The sequence below is a fragment of the Eutrigla gurnardus genome (assembly GCF_963514095.1).
Source record: "Eutrigla gurnardus genome assembly, chromosome: 23".
Classification (NCBI taxonomy): Eukaryota; Metazoa; Chordata; class Actinopteri; order Perciformes; family Triglidae; genus Eutrigla; species Eutrigla gurnardus.
This window is the reverse complement of record NC_139934.1, coordinates 7516371-7532169: the sequence shown is the minus strand read 5'-3', so window position 1 is coordinate 7532169 and position 15799 is coordinate 7516371. Positions and strand designations below refer to the sequence as shown.

Below are 15799 nucleotides of genomic sequence, written 5' to 3'. Positions count from 1 at the left end.
ATCACGCTGGCCCACCATCTCCTATCTTAATAGAGATCGGACTGTATGCCGTGGCTACGTGCTGACCCCTGGCGTGGCCTTTCACTGCTTATCGGACGTCCACAAGCTCACCGCTCCTCCTACATCCTTGCTTTGCTGGCCTCGCTTGCCAGCAGGGCCTTCGGAGCCATGTTGTTGTTGTTGCAGTTAGTTTCAGTTTTGCCTCTCGGAAAAATCTGGAAAACTAATAGGTCACAGGGGACGGAGAAGCACAGGCAGCGGCGGGGAAAAGCCAGGATTCGATGATCAAGGAAACTTTTCTATGAATATGAGGGCAGTTTCAGTGTATTTACAATCTTTCTGCGATTACAATAACTGTTCAACGACATGCCAGTTTGCTTTAAATAGCAATAATCAAATACAACATGCTGATACCACTCCCATATCTGTACTCTTATCTTAATTAAGGAACTTTAGTGCAAAATGCCAGTTAGTACGTGCTTGTTATGATCAATTTAGACGACTATGACTGTGCATCACCAATTATTGCCCAGCTGTACATCTACATCGCCCTCATGAAGCGTGAGACTGGCATCATTTACCTCATCTGCATCTGACAATACCGTATTCCTATTATGACAGCTGACGTGATGAGAGAATTCACACAGTAATTGCAGAGATGCCGAATCCATATGATGCAGTAACGCATTCCCGAATCTGTGAGACTTATGAACTCCACATGAGACAAGTGGGGGAGAAAAGATGACTGACATATTGTGCCTGTTTTTTTTTTTGTCTGTGGGGTGTTTTTTTTATATCCGTCTCTTTCCTCTATTATCTCAGATAATAGCAGCCTTGTCAGCAACCAAGCAGAAAGTTACACTCGTCAAATCGCTGCACCCGGGGAGCGAGCCCACGGGGGGTGCTGTGCGTCTGCGGAGGCACCCGCATGATAAAACTCAGGTAAGCGTGAAAAAAAAAAAAAAAAAAAAGCAAAGGGTGAGCGAATGAAGCGTGGATCACGAGGGCACTGACCATCTCCGGAAGGGGCATCTGGTTGGTATAGTAATTAACCCTGCTGAGTGGTTGGCCCGCGAAAACTGCTGGCTCCACATGGCCCCGTCCACCTCTATCCCTCAAACCTTTGGAGGACCCAGAAATGATGGGGTGTCAAACCCTCCCCGGTCACACTTATTAGAGCCAGTGAGCATTGCCGTGACCCGGCTGGTCTCCCCCACCACCCAGGCTCCGGGGTAAGAAAACTGGGGAGGGCGAGGGATCAGAACAAAGCAAGACTGTGATAAGATTAGTGGTATATATATATGATATGGTACAACCCATCTCTACAGCCATAACAGGAAAGGTTAGCAGCTACTCTGAGGCACACACACCTGGGCGATCGAAGGGGCCAATCACGATGTCTTTTCACTTGCCCTCTAGAGGGCGACGTCGCCATCACAGATAAGGGGCGAAGATTAATTTGTGGCACGGGGGCCCGGTTTGCCAGAACTGGAGCCTCATTTTTATCTGGAGTGGTGATGATTGGCTTCAATAGCTCTCAACAATCCTCTTTTGCTCTCTGGGGCCCGAGGAGACAAGCATGAATCCTTCAGCTGTGTGACAATGAACGGCAAGACGGGCAACCGCTCTGATGAATCAACCGCACATATAGGCGGCGTTTTAATGGTGGTTGTTAGTGTGGTTAAATGAGGTTAATTGAAGTAATTATTGATAAAGTAAACCACCAATATGCCTATTGTTTTTTTTTTTGAATGCCTAATTTAACTGTCAATGCATTAAATGGAGCTTGAAATCACTCTAATCTACAATTCAGGGGGGGTTCTGATAAAACCTCACCATACTAGAAATCCAGTAATATTTCTTTCCAACATAAAACCTCATATAAGGATCCATTTTTTTTGCCATTTGCATTAAGTGCTCTCTGGTGGATAAATTATGTAAAGGTGACCCCATTTAAAAAAAATGTATTGTACTTGTACTGTAATTTCTTTTAACTCGTTAGCCAATACATGCATGATACTTGTATAACTGTGGTAGGCAAATATCAGGATCTGTTGGTGAGCGTTTTATTAGTGTTCATTAGTGACATAGTGGGAAAAAGTCTTGAAGGAAACCATTAACGTAATGGCTAAGCTGCGAAGCTCAGTAACTTCTTAAAGGCTTTTCATACGCATGCAAATAAAAAAAGGAGGAGAAAAAAAGGAAAAATGGTCAACGACTTTATGAAGAACCCGATGCAAGCTGGTGTCATCTTGCAATTCCATTTGTTCAGACTCCCATCTGGTTTATAAACTTAAAAAAAAAAAGAAGAAGCTTGCTGCAGTGTGCCAAATCAGCTGCCTGGCACAGCGCCGACACTGGGTACACACCATAGCTCCCGAGCTCGAATAGTTTCTCTCTCCTCCGCCTCTATTTTGTGTCACAGATTAAAAATAGCAAGTGGCCTTCTGCAGAATAAGCAGTTCATGGATTCTGGCTTTGACACTGTGTTTGCCTGGAGAGGCCAGCTGTCACCTGCATGCAAGAGGAGCGGGCCCTCGCCACTGATTCTCAATACACAGTGGGCTCTGGACTTTGGCTGCAAGACAAAACGGGCGTGTCTGTGCATCAATTTTACAGCGCTGGGAAAACTTCTGGCGTCCGCAACTTTCGTGTTTTTCCAATTAGAAAATCCACACCAAGATGGTTTTCTGTGCCGTTGAAATATCCTTCCAAAACATGACATTAATTCAATTAAAATAGAATTGGAATTATTATTTTTTAATTTTAGACAACTCATTTGCGATGCCAGAATAGTTCTCTCCCAAGGCTGGAAAGAAGAGAATCAAGTTAAGCTGCTCTAATCTGAAAAACAATCAAACGACGGAGGGCCGCCGCATTTAGAATTAATGAGAGACCAACCTTGTGAACACTGAAAGAAATTAGTCGGGAGAGATTTTCTGCCGATATGGGCATCATTTTCTGGTTCAGAACATCACTATTAAACAAACCTCATCTGTGTGTGAAAGCTCAAACAAATATTACACCAAGTTCACAGAGTCAGCCTTTTGTGTCGGCGCAGAAGTTTTAAATCGGATGAAATTCCCGCTTGTGTGGCTTCAAGCTTAAGGAGGAGGGAGCGGATACAAGTACAAATCAAAGACTTTCAATGTCACGAGACCAATGATTCCCAACATACTCATCACTCATCATCAATGCTGACTATTTAACACATTGTTTATATCCGTGTAGTTACGTTTTTCACCATTAATTAGAGGTATTTTAACCATTTATTTATTAGCAACCTATTTCAAGCATATCCATTACTTTAAGCTATTTCATCTATCTTCACCATGAATTCATCATCCATCAGGAATCACGAAACTAGAAAAGATATCTTTTAGTGTTTGTGCATTAGTCAGAAAAACACCATCATATTGCATGTTTATGCATTTGTATTTCCACATATAAGGCACATTTTCCATCCATATATCAACTCATAAATAAATATAAATAATTGTCAGACTCACAGAAGAAGATGAATACATCGTCAGGAATCTCAAATATTAATAATATTAATTTACACATTATGTAAATCACATTCATTCCAAGTTTTTGTTGAGCTAATTTGGACCCCCTGTGAGAGTAACAACAAAACGCAGCGCTCAGTTTATTGGCGTCCCTTAGGAAGCAGAAGAAAGCAAACAATTGGGATTATCTTTTATCACAGGGGAGCGGAAGAAGGGAATGTGGGGCACGGGAGTTGACGCTGCCATATCGCTTATTTTCCCGAGCTAAATTCTTCCTGTAGGGCATGAAGTTTGCAACTCCGTTGATTTTCAAGATTGTTCCTTCGCAGCAACAAGCCCGTCTAGATACAAAGTGCACCTCCGGCTCCGTCAACGGGGTCTAAAAAAGTGATTCTCGGAGGTGAAACAGGGGGCTAGTGAGCAGCGGCAACACTGTGTGGATGTGACTAGGGATGATTAATGCTATCATAACAGCAAGTCACGCCAAGTTGTCACTATGACGGGCGATGTCCCACCCCCCTGTGTTCGACACCTCGGTGGACTGGCTCTCTGGAATTGAAAACGAGGCCTCTACATGTTCAGGTGTGTGGTTTGACTCACACACTGTGTCCTGGGACTCACAGGCCTGAAGCTCCGCCTCCAAATTCTCGACAGAGGCTCGTCTAATTGGAAGCCACGCGAGGTCCGATTCGGCGGGCGCGCCGCCCAGCGCCAGGGCCGCTTCTTCTCCTTCCTCCACCGTCGAACCCAGTTCTTCATCCTCACCTCCCTCCACCTCATGCCCCGCCTCCTCCACCGGACTCCGCCCCTCCTCCAGCAGCGGGGCGGCTCCTCCGTCGTCTGCCAGGGTCACGGTCCCTCCCCCTCTCCCGTCAATCCCATTCGTCTCCATCCCCGCTAGCGTCTCCAGGCTGTCGAGCGGTGCAGGTGCGTCTTCCCCGCTGACGCCATCTGTGCCAAGGTCGCTGCCAGCAGCGTGGCGTTCCCACGATGATTCATGTGAACTTCTGTCGTCTGACACAACTGGGAGCGGGGAAGACGAGACAACTGGTCATTTTAATTGCTCACTTGATCTGTGGCCATAGTTGCACCAGAAAACAAGTACTTTTGCCCCGTTCTGTTCCTCTGAGGGAGTTAGGAAGTAAGATGGCCGCCGATTTGTGTTAGCTTGCGACTACAACTCCTCCTTTTCTGAAACAAACAATTATAGTCAACTGATTTTTTTTATTTCAATTACTTATTTACTCTATGAAAGGAAAGGAAATAGTGAATTTGCAATTATATTACACAGAGAAAAGCAAACATTTCTCACATTTGAGATAGAAAATATTTGGCTTTTTTCCCCATAATTGTTGATTCCATTATTTTTTCCAGTTCTACTATATGATACTAATACTAATAGAGCTCTGGGTGCCAGTTTACAATGTATTTTAAGGAGCAAAAACATCACATAAAACACAATCATAGTCAGTAAGAGATGCATTATTATTATTATTATTAGGTATTAAGATTGAAATGATGTCAAAGAAGGCACTTGAACAACCAACACAGACTCAGGATGCTACTAAACCAAGGCCTATTATGTAATTCCAGTTGATCCCTTTATGATTTCTTTTACCTCGTTTTTTTTACGTGAGAAAATTAAAATGCGATGGAAAAAAAAAACAACACACGAGGAAAACTTCCCTCTTTTGAACCACTGTGTCAATGTAGAAAGTTATTTCAATTACTTATGTGACTGAAGTGCTTCCATGGCAACAGGCTAAATATAGCAGCAGTGCCCCAGACAAGGGGACGCAAGACAAGTGTGACGCCCCGCATCCCGGCAATAGCAACAGCTTAGTTCTGCTTCTTCACCAAAATATGCTCTCACTTTGGGGATTACTGACCCATATTTGTGGATGTGCAGGCAAAAAGGTTAAAGACTGCACATAGAGTCCTGGCCACCTTTTCTCACACACACACACACACACACACACACACACACACACACACACACACACACACACACACACACACACACACACACACACACAGGAAGAAAGCAACATTACTTGAACTGGCATCCATATTTATGGCCCCCCGTCCCCCATCTCCTTTCAAAGAGAACACGGCAGAAGTTTCTGAATGTCAGCGGGCGAGAATTTGCTTCACATTTCCAAAATGCCATGGCATTTGGGCAGCTTGCACCAATGAGAAGCAGAGATGAGTGGAGGCGGAATGGGGGAAGCACTTGGGTTAAACAAGGGAGATAGCAAGTGTGAGTGTTTAGCACGCGGCGGCTAATTGCGGTGTTTGCGCCGTGAGCTGTGGGCTCCTCTTATCAATGGCCGGAGAAGCCGGTTACACACAATTACGCACTCACCTTCGGGTGGCTGCACTCTGGGCTTCACGTCTGGCTGGGATGTGACACGTGTTGGACGGAGCTCCGGTTGAAGATGTTCATTCGGCGTGGCGTTGTCTCGCGTCCCTGTGAGGAGACCGCCATCAAGAAACAAAACGTTACTTTCATAGCAAAATCAGGCAACAAAAAAAAGAGTGGTATGAAGAGTTTTGGGCATGTTAGGATTGGATGGAGCCCATCCAAGCACATGTATGGTGCTGTGTTGCGTGCACAAACATGCACGCATGTGTGCGTTGCAGTGCTCACAGGAAGTGGCTTCACTTCCCTGTCATCTGTCTTCATTAGTGAAGGCTGCACGCCTCTTAGGCTGACACCATATGCTCCTCATAGGAGACTGTGCAGTATGAACCAGACATCAAAACTACACACACACACACACACACACACACACACACACACACAAAACTGTATTCACGTGCACAAACAAAAAGCCTGTAAATGTGCACATCAGCCTTTGCCTTCACAGAAGTGAATAGGCCTGTTTCTCCGAGCGTTCAAGTGTGAGGCACGAAAACAAACAGAAGAATGAGAAAATGGATGACTGGGTGACACGATGCGTGAGAATCATGAATGGTGAACGGAGACCATATTGTTATGAATGCAGTCCATATTGTTATGGATGCTCAGTGTTGACAGTGACGTGGGAACATTGAGTTATAGCGGTGGGCGGAGGCTGTTTCTACACGCCAACCGGGGGCATCAAGAGGAGCAACAAAGTTTGTCTTAAAAGTTTCTTTACTTTTTTTTTAATTTTTTTTTTTTAAGAGAGACAGTGGTTTTTAATTATGTTAGATTGTTTTGTTAAAATGTTAATTTGTCTAGTACGTTGTTAGCCTCAGCTTACAAACGTTAGCATGCCAACACTCTTAACAAAGATGGCGATTCTGGTAACATTACGCTATCTTATTGTATCAAAAAGCCACTTATGAAATTTGTCTTGACTGATGTTATTTAGTACATCGTTTCTAACCAGTATTAGCAGCAGGTTTGAATACCTATTGGGTCTTTTTTGGCAAATCCAACATTGTTGCATGACGAACAAATATCGCCATAAAGCGACCTGTGCTCACTGACATGCAACGCCGCCCACAACGACCCAATACGGCCAGATATATCAATCAATCGATAGCAGTCTATAAATGATTGTGACCATTGGCATGTCTGCGATCTCAGGACACATCAATAAATCGTAACTTTGCTCGCTGTTGTATTTATTTTGCGAAGAAAATGGCAACGACAGCTGTCAAAAAAACAAGAAAAACACAAAAGATCACCTCTCCAGAGGCAAATATCTTCTTCATTAAGCTCAGATAGCTGACGTGAAGCTTTAAGGCCACATTGCCTGCATCCAAGCGCAGAAGTTTTGAGAGAAGGGCCCTATAGAAGCTCTGCAGACTGCCTTTGAAAGCTAATAATAATAAGGTGGTGGTTGTTGCTGGTATGAAGAGCAGGGCCCAGGAGCAAGGCAGCAGTCAGGAGGCACCGGCGACTTCCTTTCAACCACCTAACCAATCCTCTTACACACATAACATACTGTATGTGAGCATGCTCCCATCCTGCCATGATAACAGGCTCATCTACATTATATGACACGCCAACATACCACATCATATACTCAATATCACAAATACGGAGAGGGGGGAGAAAAAAAAGGGGGGATGTCTGTCAAGCAGTCACACCGTTAAACCCCACACTGAGATGCAGTGCTGTCTAGCTCGGGAGTGACAAGAAAATGCCTTCTTCTTAACTGGAAACAGTCTGTCACTGGACCAAAACAGAGCTTTATGGGCGCATTCTGTATCCATCTGTGTTTTTTTTTTGTCAATAGCTGATGCAGACTGACAGGCTTTCACTTGCTGTGCCGCATTTCAGCTCGCACTCCTTCACCACGGGGGTGCGTCGGGTGGACCGGAGGACTGGTGGCGGATCTATCAATCACGACGTTATCTGACTCGCCGCGTCGATGTCACCGTTATTGTTTCAGGCTCTCTCTCTCTCATCCTCAAGACGACGTAGTCACCTCTAGTGTTCTCCGGGCCTCAGATAGGCAGCCAAGGCCCTCCATCCTATCCCGTTTGCCTTTAATATCCATCAGCCCAACTTCATATCACATCAAGGCCACAGACGCTCACATCTCTCTCTATATTTCTGTCTCCCTAACTGTGGTGGACAGCGCGGTCGTCAGGCACTCTGGGCCCTCGCCTACAAATTCCCTAATAACGGCACATTCCCCTAAATGTGTTTGTAATGTGGGCAATCATTTTCAGTAATGGATGCTTGTCAGTTTTATGGCGGGGAGAATGACGGTCTCATGACAGGGTACCTCCATCCAGCCGCAGCCCCTCCACCTCTGTCTGGGTCATACACGGCACAACATCTCCCTCCAGTGGGGAAAGCGGGGAACTGTTAGGTGGTCTGTCACGTCCCCACAGTGTATTTTACATTCTTTTCAGACTAAAAATGTAGTTTGGGATTGAAATTTTTGATTACATTTGGTTGAATACATTCTTGTTGGGTGTTAATGTCTTGTTTAAAGGAGAACAGCTGAAACATAAGGGCTGCGAAAGATTCAGTGCATGTCAAAATATTGTATTCATGAGCCTGGGTTTACTTCTTATAGACTCATGGATAGATACAGGTGCAAAAAAAACATGTGTTGTATGTGTTTTTGAAAGCTAGTTGGGTCTTAAATTACATTTGGCTCCTCAAGCTTAAGGAGCTTTTCTCCACCGTGTGCCAAGAATTTAAAAAAAGAATATCTTAGCATATTTTACTATTCATTTTCACTCTCGTATCTTTAAAAAAATGTTGCATTGGGTTGACTCCAATCCCCAGAAAAATAACTAGGTCTGTTAATTACTTCTAGTTTGCTTTGCTCTGACTACAGTCTGCATCATACTCTACAATTATACTATGATATGACGGCCTTCAGTCTTGGTCTCACATGATTAATGATCTCTCCAGTGAGAATCGGAGCACATTTCACATCAAAATAACCCGAACAAGCAGTGCTTGAAAAGGTCTCTCCTGCCCTTGAAACATGCCCAACTCCAACATTAAAAAAATATTTCTTTTTGTCCCTGAATGTAAGATTTCAGAGAGATCCACTCGACCAAAAGGTTTGATATTCAGGCCGCCCGCTCCAGTCAATGGTATCATGAACAGACACATGAGCGAGTGGTCAATGGAATCAACACATTGTAAGCGGTGGGCATGAGGTGACACGCTTTCTGGGCGGCTGCCCAGATTTGTCCTGGCATGACATAGTGGAGGGCATGGATGGACTAAGTGGGGCAGAAGGAATACATACTCCCAATTCCCACGGATACGCGGTAGGTCAAGCCTGAGATGCAGCCGGGGAAGAGAGAAAGACACACTGTTGTCAACATAAAACCTCATTAATGTATTTACATACAAAAAAAGAGAGAAAATGTTTGTTTTTAACTCACAAAAACATAAATAATAAATTATTAATAATTATAATTCTTAATTATAAAGAGACAGGAATGAGACAGGTTATCACAAGTTAGCTGGTTAATATTGAAAAAACACTACATTTACTTTATGCAAACAAGCACACACACACACACACACACACACACACACACACACACACACACACACACACACACACACACACACACACACACACACACACACACACACACACACACACACACTCATGTTTGCCAATGGTGTGGTACAGTTTCTGTGTCGCAAAAGTGGATACATACAGAGGTTGAGATGCTTTTCTTCACAGTGAGGTAAAAGTTCCTGATCAGCTGTAAGTTTAACCTACTTTGCTCTCATTCCATATTCTTGAAATTCACTTTTTACTTGCTGAATATCTCACAGAGACTTTTGTAAAATTGTAAAATGACGATTGGTGATCATTTTACACACAAAAATAAAGTATATCCATGTCTAAAAACTGGATTGTGTTTGATGTTAGATTAAAATGATAGTTTCAGGACTGTGCGGAAGCTTTTATATATATATGACTCACCTGGAAGACTCCACAGTCCTGAAACCTCCAGTGTCTTCAGCTTCCTTTCCAAATCTGCTACTCTGTTTCCAAGGATCCTGCAGACCAAGTAAGACAGGTCAGGGACTTGATGAATGTGTGTGTGTGTGTGTGTGTGTGTGTGTGTGTGCAAGGTTTATTGTTTGCCTTCAAGGTGGAGGAGGATTCTCAGAACAGCTATGCAAACATTTTAATTGTGCCAGGAAGGAGGATGAAGTTTAAAGGTGAGCTGGATGAAACAGTCAGCAGAGGAGCAGGTACAGGTTCCACATCTCATTACCTGTTGGTGTGCCTCTGGTGCTGGATGACCAAGTTCTTCTCGTGGATGGTCTCCAGCAGAGCTGTGGCCAGGGACTTGAGGTCAGAGATGGACTGGGGCGTGGCTGGCAGGCTGCAGCCCTGCTCTTCCAGAAGCATCTCCTGGACTGGAGAGGGAGAGGGAAGGCAAAAAAAAAAAACAGGGGTGAAGCAGATCAACGAAAACATGCGGTACTAACCAACAGCCTGCCAATATTGCACACAAAACTTTTAAAAATATATATAAAAGGGAAGGTGATTTAACACGAGACGGGGGGGAAAACAGCTTGACAAGAGCAAGACAGAGATGGAGAGTTAGAAACAGCTGTCTGCTAGTGACACTCTTCTAACTTTAACTCCGGAGCCCACTGTGCTGCTTCTGCCGGCAACTGTCAGTCATCTTGGCAGGCTCATTTCCCTGCCAGTGGTGCTCTCTACCACTCAGAATACAATTAGTAACCCAGCTGGTGTCCGGGCGGTGGCTTGAAGGATCGGCAAAGAAGGGAGATATTAAATAATGCATCGAGACACGGCAAGAAACAAAGTGGGTTTTTTGTTACGAAACCGATTTGTACTGAAGAGTGAACCGGCTGCAGGTTTTATCTGATCAAAAAAAAAAGACTTTACGTGCCATAAAACATCCGTTTTATAAGCATGTAGACACTTTCCGGATCAGCGGCTCGGGAATCCATTTATGTTGGGAGTTTCAAAGTAAGCTGAACAGTCTGTGTTTTCACCTTGTTTGGCTGAGAGGACTCCAGTGAGGGGACTGCTGTCTGATTTCCCATATGTGCTGGAGTTTTTCCTCCTCTCAAGAGCCGTCTGTGGGGGAAGCGGGAAAAAAAAACAAGGGAATAAAGCTCACCTTGCCATGGTCCATAAACACCTTCAGTAAAAGTTGTACTTTTTTCGTGCATATGCGTGAGAATACAAATTAAGTGAAGTCAAATGAATTGTTTGGGGAGCCATAAAAACCCATTCCATCTGCACCTTGTATTTCATGATGTTGGATTTCAGCAGGTTCACCTCCTCTTGGAGTTGGCTGAAACGCTCATGCAAATACCTACAGTGTAACAACATAGAAACATGCAGTATTTATTACACAATGTTTTACTGTATAAAAAAACAATGTGTGACCTGAAGGTCCTCCAAGCTACAGCTAATACTAAATACAGAAAATATAGATTGATTCAAAACCGAACCGGAGATTTTGAGAACTAGAATTGGAACGGGCTTGAAGCTGCGTGATCATAGGGAGTTCTGTTCACTACGTATCTGCTTCTTCGTCCCACTTGCCTGTTCTCCATGCAGAGGGCATCCACGTCAATGATGCGAGCCTCGCGGTTTCCCAGGACGTGGTTGAGCTCCACGTTGAGTCGGTAGGCCTTCACCCTGAACACGCTGCGCTCCGCTTTCATGTCCTGCAGCTCGTCCGTCAGAGCCTTTATGTTGTGCTCCATCTCCTCCATCTACAAAACAGCAGCCAGCCCGAAATGGTTTGAAATGTATTTTAATGGTTTGTTTATTAAAGTAGAATTTGGAGCTCTGCAGCATGAAACCACGTATTAGACGGCTCCACTAGAGCAGAAGTTAAATGTCTTATTCAAGAACTCGACAGCAGGTTTAAAGGGAGGGGGAAAGTGTCATCAAAATAATAAAATCCACCACATTGTAAGGCTGGTGTACAACCGTGACGCTGCAGTGGGGGTGAGAATATTTCAAGCGACGAAAAAGTGATGCATGCAGCTGACGCACAATGCAAAAAGTGAATTCATTGTGTTCAAGAAATCTACGAGGGATTTCTCTCATTAAAATGGGTCCCTTTGCTCACCCTGTTTGAGTTCCCACTGCATCTAAAGAACAGTGAAGATTCAGTAAATCAGTCCGATAACGGATTAATAAAACATTCATAGAAAAATGAGGATACAAACACAATCGTTGTGTTGCTTTTAATTAATTAATTCCCTGCTCCCTGAGGTCAACTTTCACACAAGAGATCCTCCCGTGCTCAAATGTAATTTTAACTGTAGGTTTTGTGAATGTGATGTGAGATCATGAAAATTTTAGCTGCTTTTGATTTTTTTTTGGTGTGTAAAAAAATGTATCAACCTGTAGCCCTGCTCTCTCAAGCTGCTGAACCAGATCCTCGCGTTCATGGGCGGCGAAATGGCGTGCCCCCACCTCCTCGTCCCCCAGCCTCTGTCGAGTAATGGTCATCCTCAAGAGCTGCAGGGAAAATAAAATGTTAAATTCTCTCAAACGTGTCTACTCAAGCACCGGATTGAGCAGAGGGGTCGGGTTATAGGAGCTCCGTTTGAACTAATCATGAGTTTGCATGTGTGCTGCTACTGGTTACCCCACCTTGTTGTCCCCCTGGGCCTCCGTAAGTCTCTGAGTCAGCTCCTTAACCTCCTCAGTGAGCCGCTTCGCTTGTTCCCTGGAGTCTCTCAACAGCTGAGCCAGGTTCACCTGAGCAGAAATTGGAGAAGAAAGAGTAAATAAAGTGAATGAAAGTGAAAAAAAATTGCAAAAACTGCTGCAAGGCCACTTGATCCATCATTTAAAAAGCAATCTAGTGTGTTATCCTTTTCAAAAAATACTGGTGTTCGCTTGTTGTTTGTCCTTGAAAAAGTCCTACAGCATTTAAATGCATCCTAAGCATGATTATTTATTTTCTTTGGACATGTCTGTATGATCTGCATTTGTTTGGTATTATGAGGTTGTTTGTCTAGAGCCTGCAGTCAAGCAAGACATACAATTTACACTTTCTGGAAGTAATAAGGTCTTTGAAATCAACCATAACTTACTTGATTGCGTTTTTCTGGTGGCAAAGAGGGGTCACCATCCTAAAATAAGAACAGAGGTACAAATTAAAAATAGTTTTTGACATCAAATACAATGAACACATTAAACATTCCCATTTAACCGACTTCATAGTCAGGGAGTACTAATACTTGCGTCGATGCTGTGCACACGGACAGATCAACATCACCTTGAAGGTCTGAACCACTCACAATGAGCTCCCTGTACTTTTTCTTGAGGCCCTGATGGCGCTCCCTCAGCTGGTTGGCCATCAGCTTGTACTGGTCTCTTTCCTGCTGACAGGTATCCAGCTCCTTGGACAGAATGAGCAGGGCCTCCTTCTTACTCTCCAGCTTGCGCTTACACACCAGGAACTACAATAAAACGCCACACACGAGGACAGATTAGAGAGCAGTTGTATTATGGGATGCGTTACCGTTACGACACAGTTACACCAACACCTAATGTATCAACCGAGCTTGTTGTGTCAATGGTCAAATGACTTAACAGTGCAAATGATGGCAACCCCGTCCTGTTCCCTACAGGTGGAAAAAACACACACTGGAGTGTTTAACGTGTAGATAAGACCTGGCAGAGGGAACAAGAGCCTTGATTGCTGTCAGACCAGCTCCTAACCAAATTAAATAGCAGCTGTCGCCATGGAGTTGAATGTGCAGTAGTGTGTAGTAAAACCTGTGGTTCGTGACTGACCATGCCAATTTCTTCTGTAAAGCTGCAACTACTTATTAGGCAATTATTTCCTCACTTAACAAATTGTTTGGTTTGTGGTCTTCACTCCAAATCCTGAATATATGCTTTTTAAAATATATATATTTATATATATAATTACGTGAATACATTTTAGTATATTGTGCAGTTAGGTATATGCTTTTAAAACAATTTATTATATTCCTATATGTGCAGTGGTGGACAGTAATGGAGTAAATTAACTAGTACTGTACTTAAGTACAAATCCAGAGGATTTGTACTTTATTTGAGTGTCAGATGTCTTTGGTACTTATTACTCTTACTTGAATACATTTTCAAGACAAATACTTTTACTCAAGTTAATTTCTAGAAAGGCTGAAAAGTACACAATACTTTCAGGTCTGGTCTTTTTGTTTTCCTTTCTTTTTTTTAAGTACTATTGGACACAAGCTGTGTTTGTCAAAGAAGGAAACCTATCACAGTGCACGACCTCCACTGGGATCTACGTAAAAGCGGAAGTACGTAATCCCTCCCCATAAGGATACATGGGGAGACAGAGTTTGTTGTGCTCCTATATTGTCCTTCCTGTAAAGACAAGGGACCTCAACATTGAGTTAAAGCAGATATGTAGTTTTTTGTAAATCAGTGATTCTCAACCAGTGATGTGGGGACAACATTGGTCTTTGAGGGGGTTCCAGTTCCCAATGATAGAGAGTTCGTTGGACGGTGCAGGTTCATTTGGTTACAATTTCAATGATTGTGAATAAACATCTGCATCTGCAACATCTGCTGTAGTCCTGTGATCCCATTCATTTTATTTGAAATTTACTCTAAAAGCATGTACTTTTGGATACTTAAGTACCTTTAAAAGCAAGTAATTTTTTACTCTTACTCGAGTACCATGTCGACTGAGCTACTTTTACTTGTAACGGAGTAAATTTTGACCAGTAGTATTTGTACTCAAGTACTGCGGTCGAGTACTCTGTCCATCTCTGTATATGTGGCACTCAATGGGTTTGCATGCATTTGTTCTAGTAGTGTTAACAGGTGTCTGCAGGCCCACAGGTGGCTAATTATCCGGTCTATATAGCACCAGACGTGTTTGAGAGGTGGGCAGAGGTGTCCTGCATTTCCAGCCCAGACTGTGATGCTGTCGGCCCGACAGAATAGCATGCTAGCTTCACCCCTTCCATACATCTTTAGCCTAGCTAGCAGAAGACGAAGTCACGTCAACGTGGGTCTCCTGGGACGTCAAACGGCTCCTCGGTCTGTTAAGACACCGGAGCTCGTCCCATATGGACAAGGGAGCTTCGGTTAAAAAAAAAAAAAAAAAAAAAACATCAGTCCGTCTCCGCAACAGCTGTTCGCCATTCACTTACCTCGCTGACGAGCCCCTGCCAGTCACTCTCGCTCCTCTTAGAAGTCTGCATTATCCGAAATAATGTCACAAAATGTCAGGACACAGGTTGCCTCCCTGCCTCTGTCCGTGCTCCGTTTGTTTATCCTGCAACGTCACTTTTTTTTTTTTTTTTTTTTTTTTTGCTGTCAGCTTCGATGGTCAAGGCGCGCGGATGAGAATAATAAAAAAAAAAAGACAACTTCCGGTACAACGTTGAAAATAAAATTATCGTTAAAGGAAATAGGTTTAGAGTAATTCTAATACAAATCTAACGCTATGTTTTTAAAAGAAACACCGTATATCGTAAAGTATTCGGAAGTAAAGCTAAAATGCAGCACCCCTGAAGACGAGTTAACAATTATAAATACACGGAAATGGAATTCATATAGACGATTTCTTTCACAATAAAAGCAGGAAGTCATAGTAAAAAAAAGTAATTGAGATAATTTTTGATACAATACAAATTACGTTGAAAATATGCTATTTATCTCTTATAGCTTCAGCATTAGCGAATTGGGCTTCAATTCTAACTGTGTATTATGATACAAATGTTGGGTGCATGGAGATGGGGGAAATTATCCTCAACTGATATTATGCCATAACCATAACATGCCAAAAAACACATTTTACAATCATGTATTAATGAACAGAAGCTC

At 43.3% G+C, this 15799-nt stretch overlaps 1 protein-coding gene across 2 annotated transcripts; it reads right to left on the bottom strand.

The window, feature by feature from the left end:
• Positions 1-3429: 3429 nt before the first annotated feature.
• ccdc149a (coiled-coil domain containing 149a) lies at positions 3430-15654 on the bottom strand. Of its 2 annotated transcripts, XM_084002615.1 has the most exons (13): positions 15124-15654; positions 13249-13410; positions 13042-13080; positions 12596-12703; positions 12344-12460; positions 11531-11703; positions 11225-11297; positions 10972-11056; positions 10218-10362; positions 9920-9996; positions 9224-9256; positions 5875-5979; positions 3430-4532 (listed from the first exon to the last, which is right to left on the bottom strand). In XM_084002615.1, the coding sequence occupies exons 1-13, from the start codon at positions 15172-15174 to the stop codon at positions 3988-3990; spliced, it is 1713 nt and encodes a 570-aa protein (XP_083858741.1). In that variant the 5' UTR covers positions 15175-15654; the 3' UTR covers positions 3430-3987. The 2 variants fall into 2 exon arrangements, with proteins under 2 accessions (XP_083858741.1, XP_083858742.1); XM_084002616.1 differs by lacking the exon at positions 9224-9256 and having other exon boundaries at positions 3432-4532; positions 15124-15652.
• Between the last annotated feature and the right edge of the window lie 145 nt (positions 15655-15799).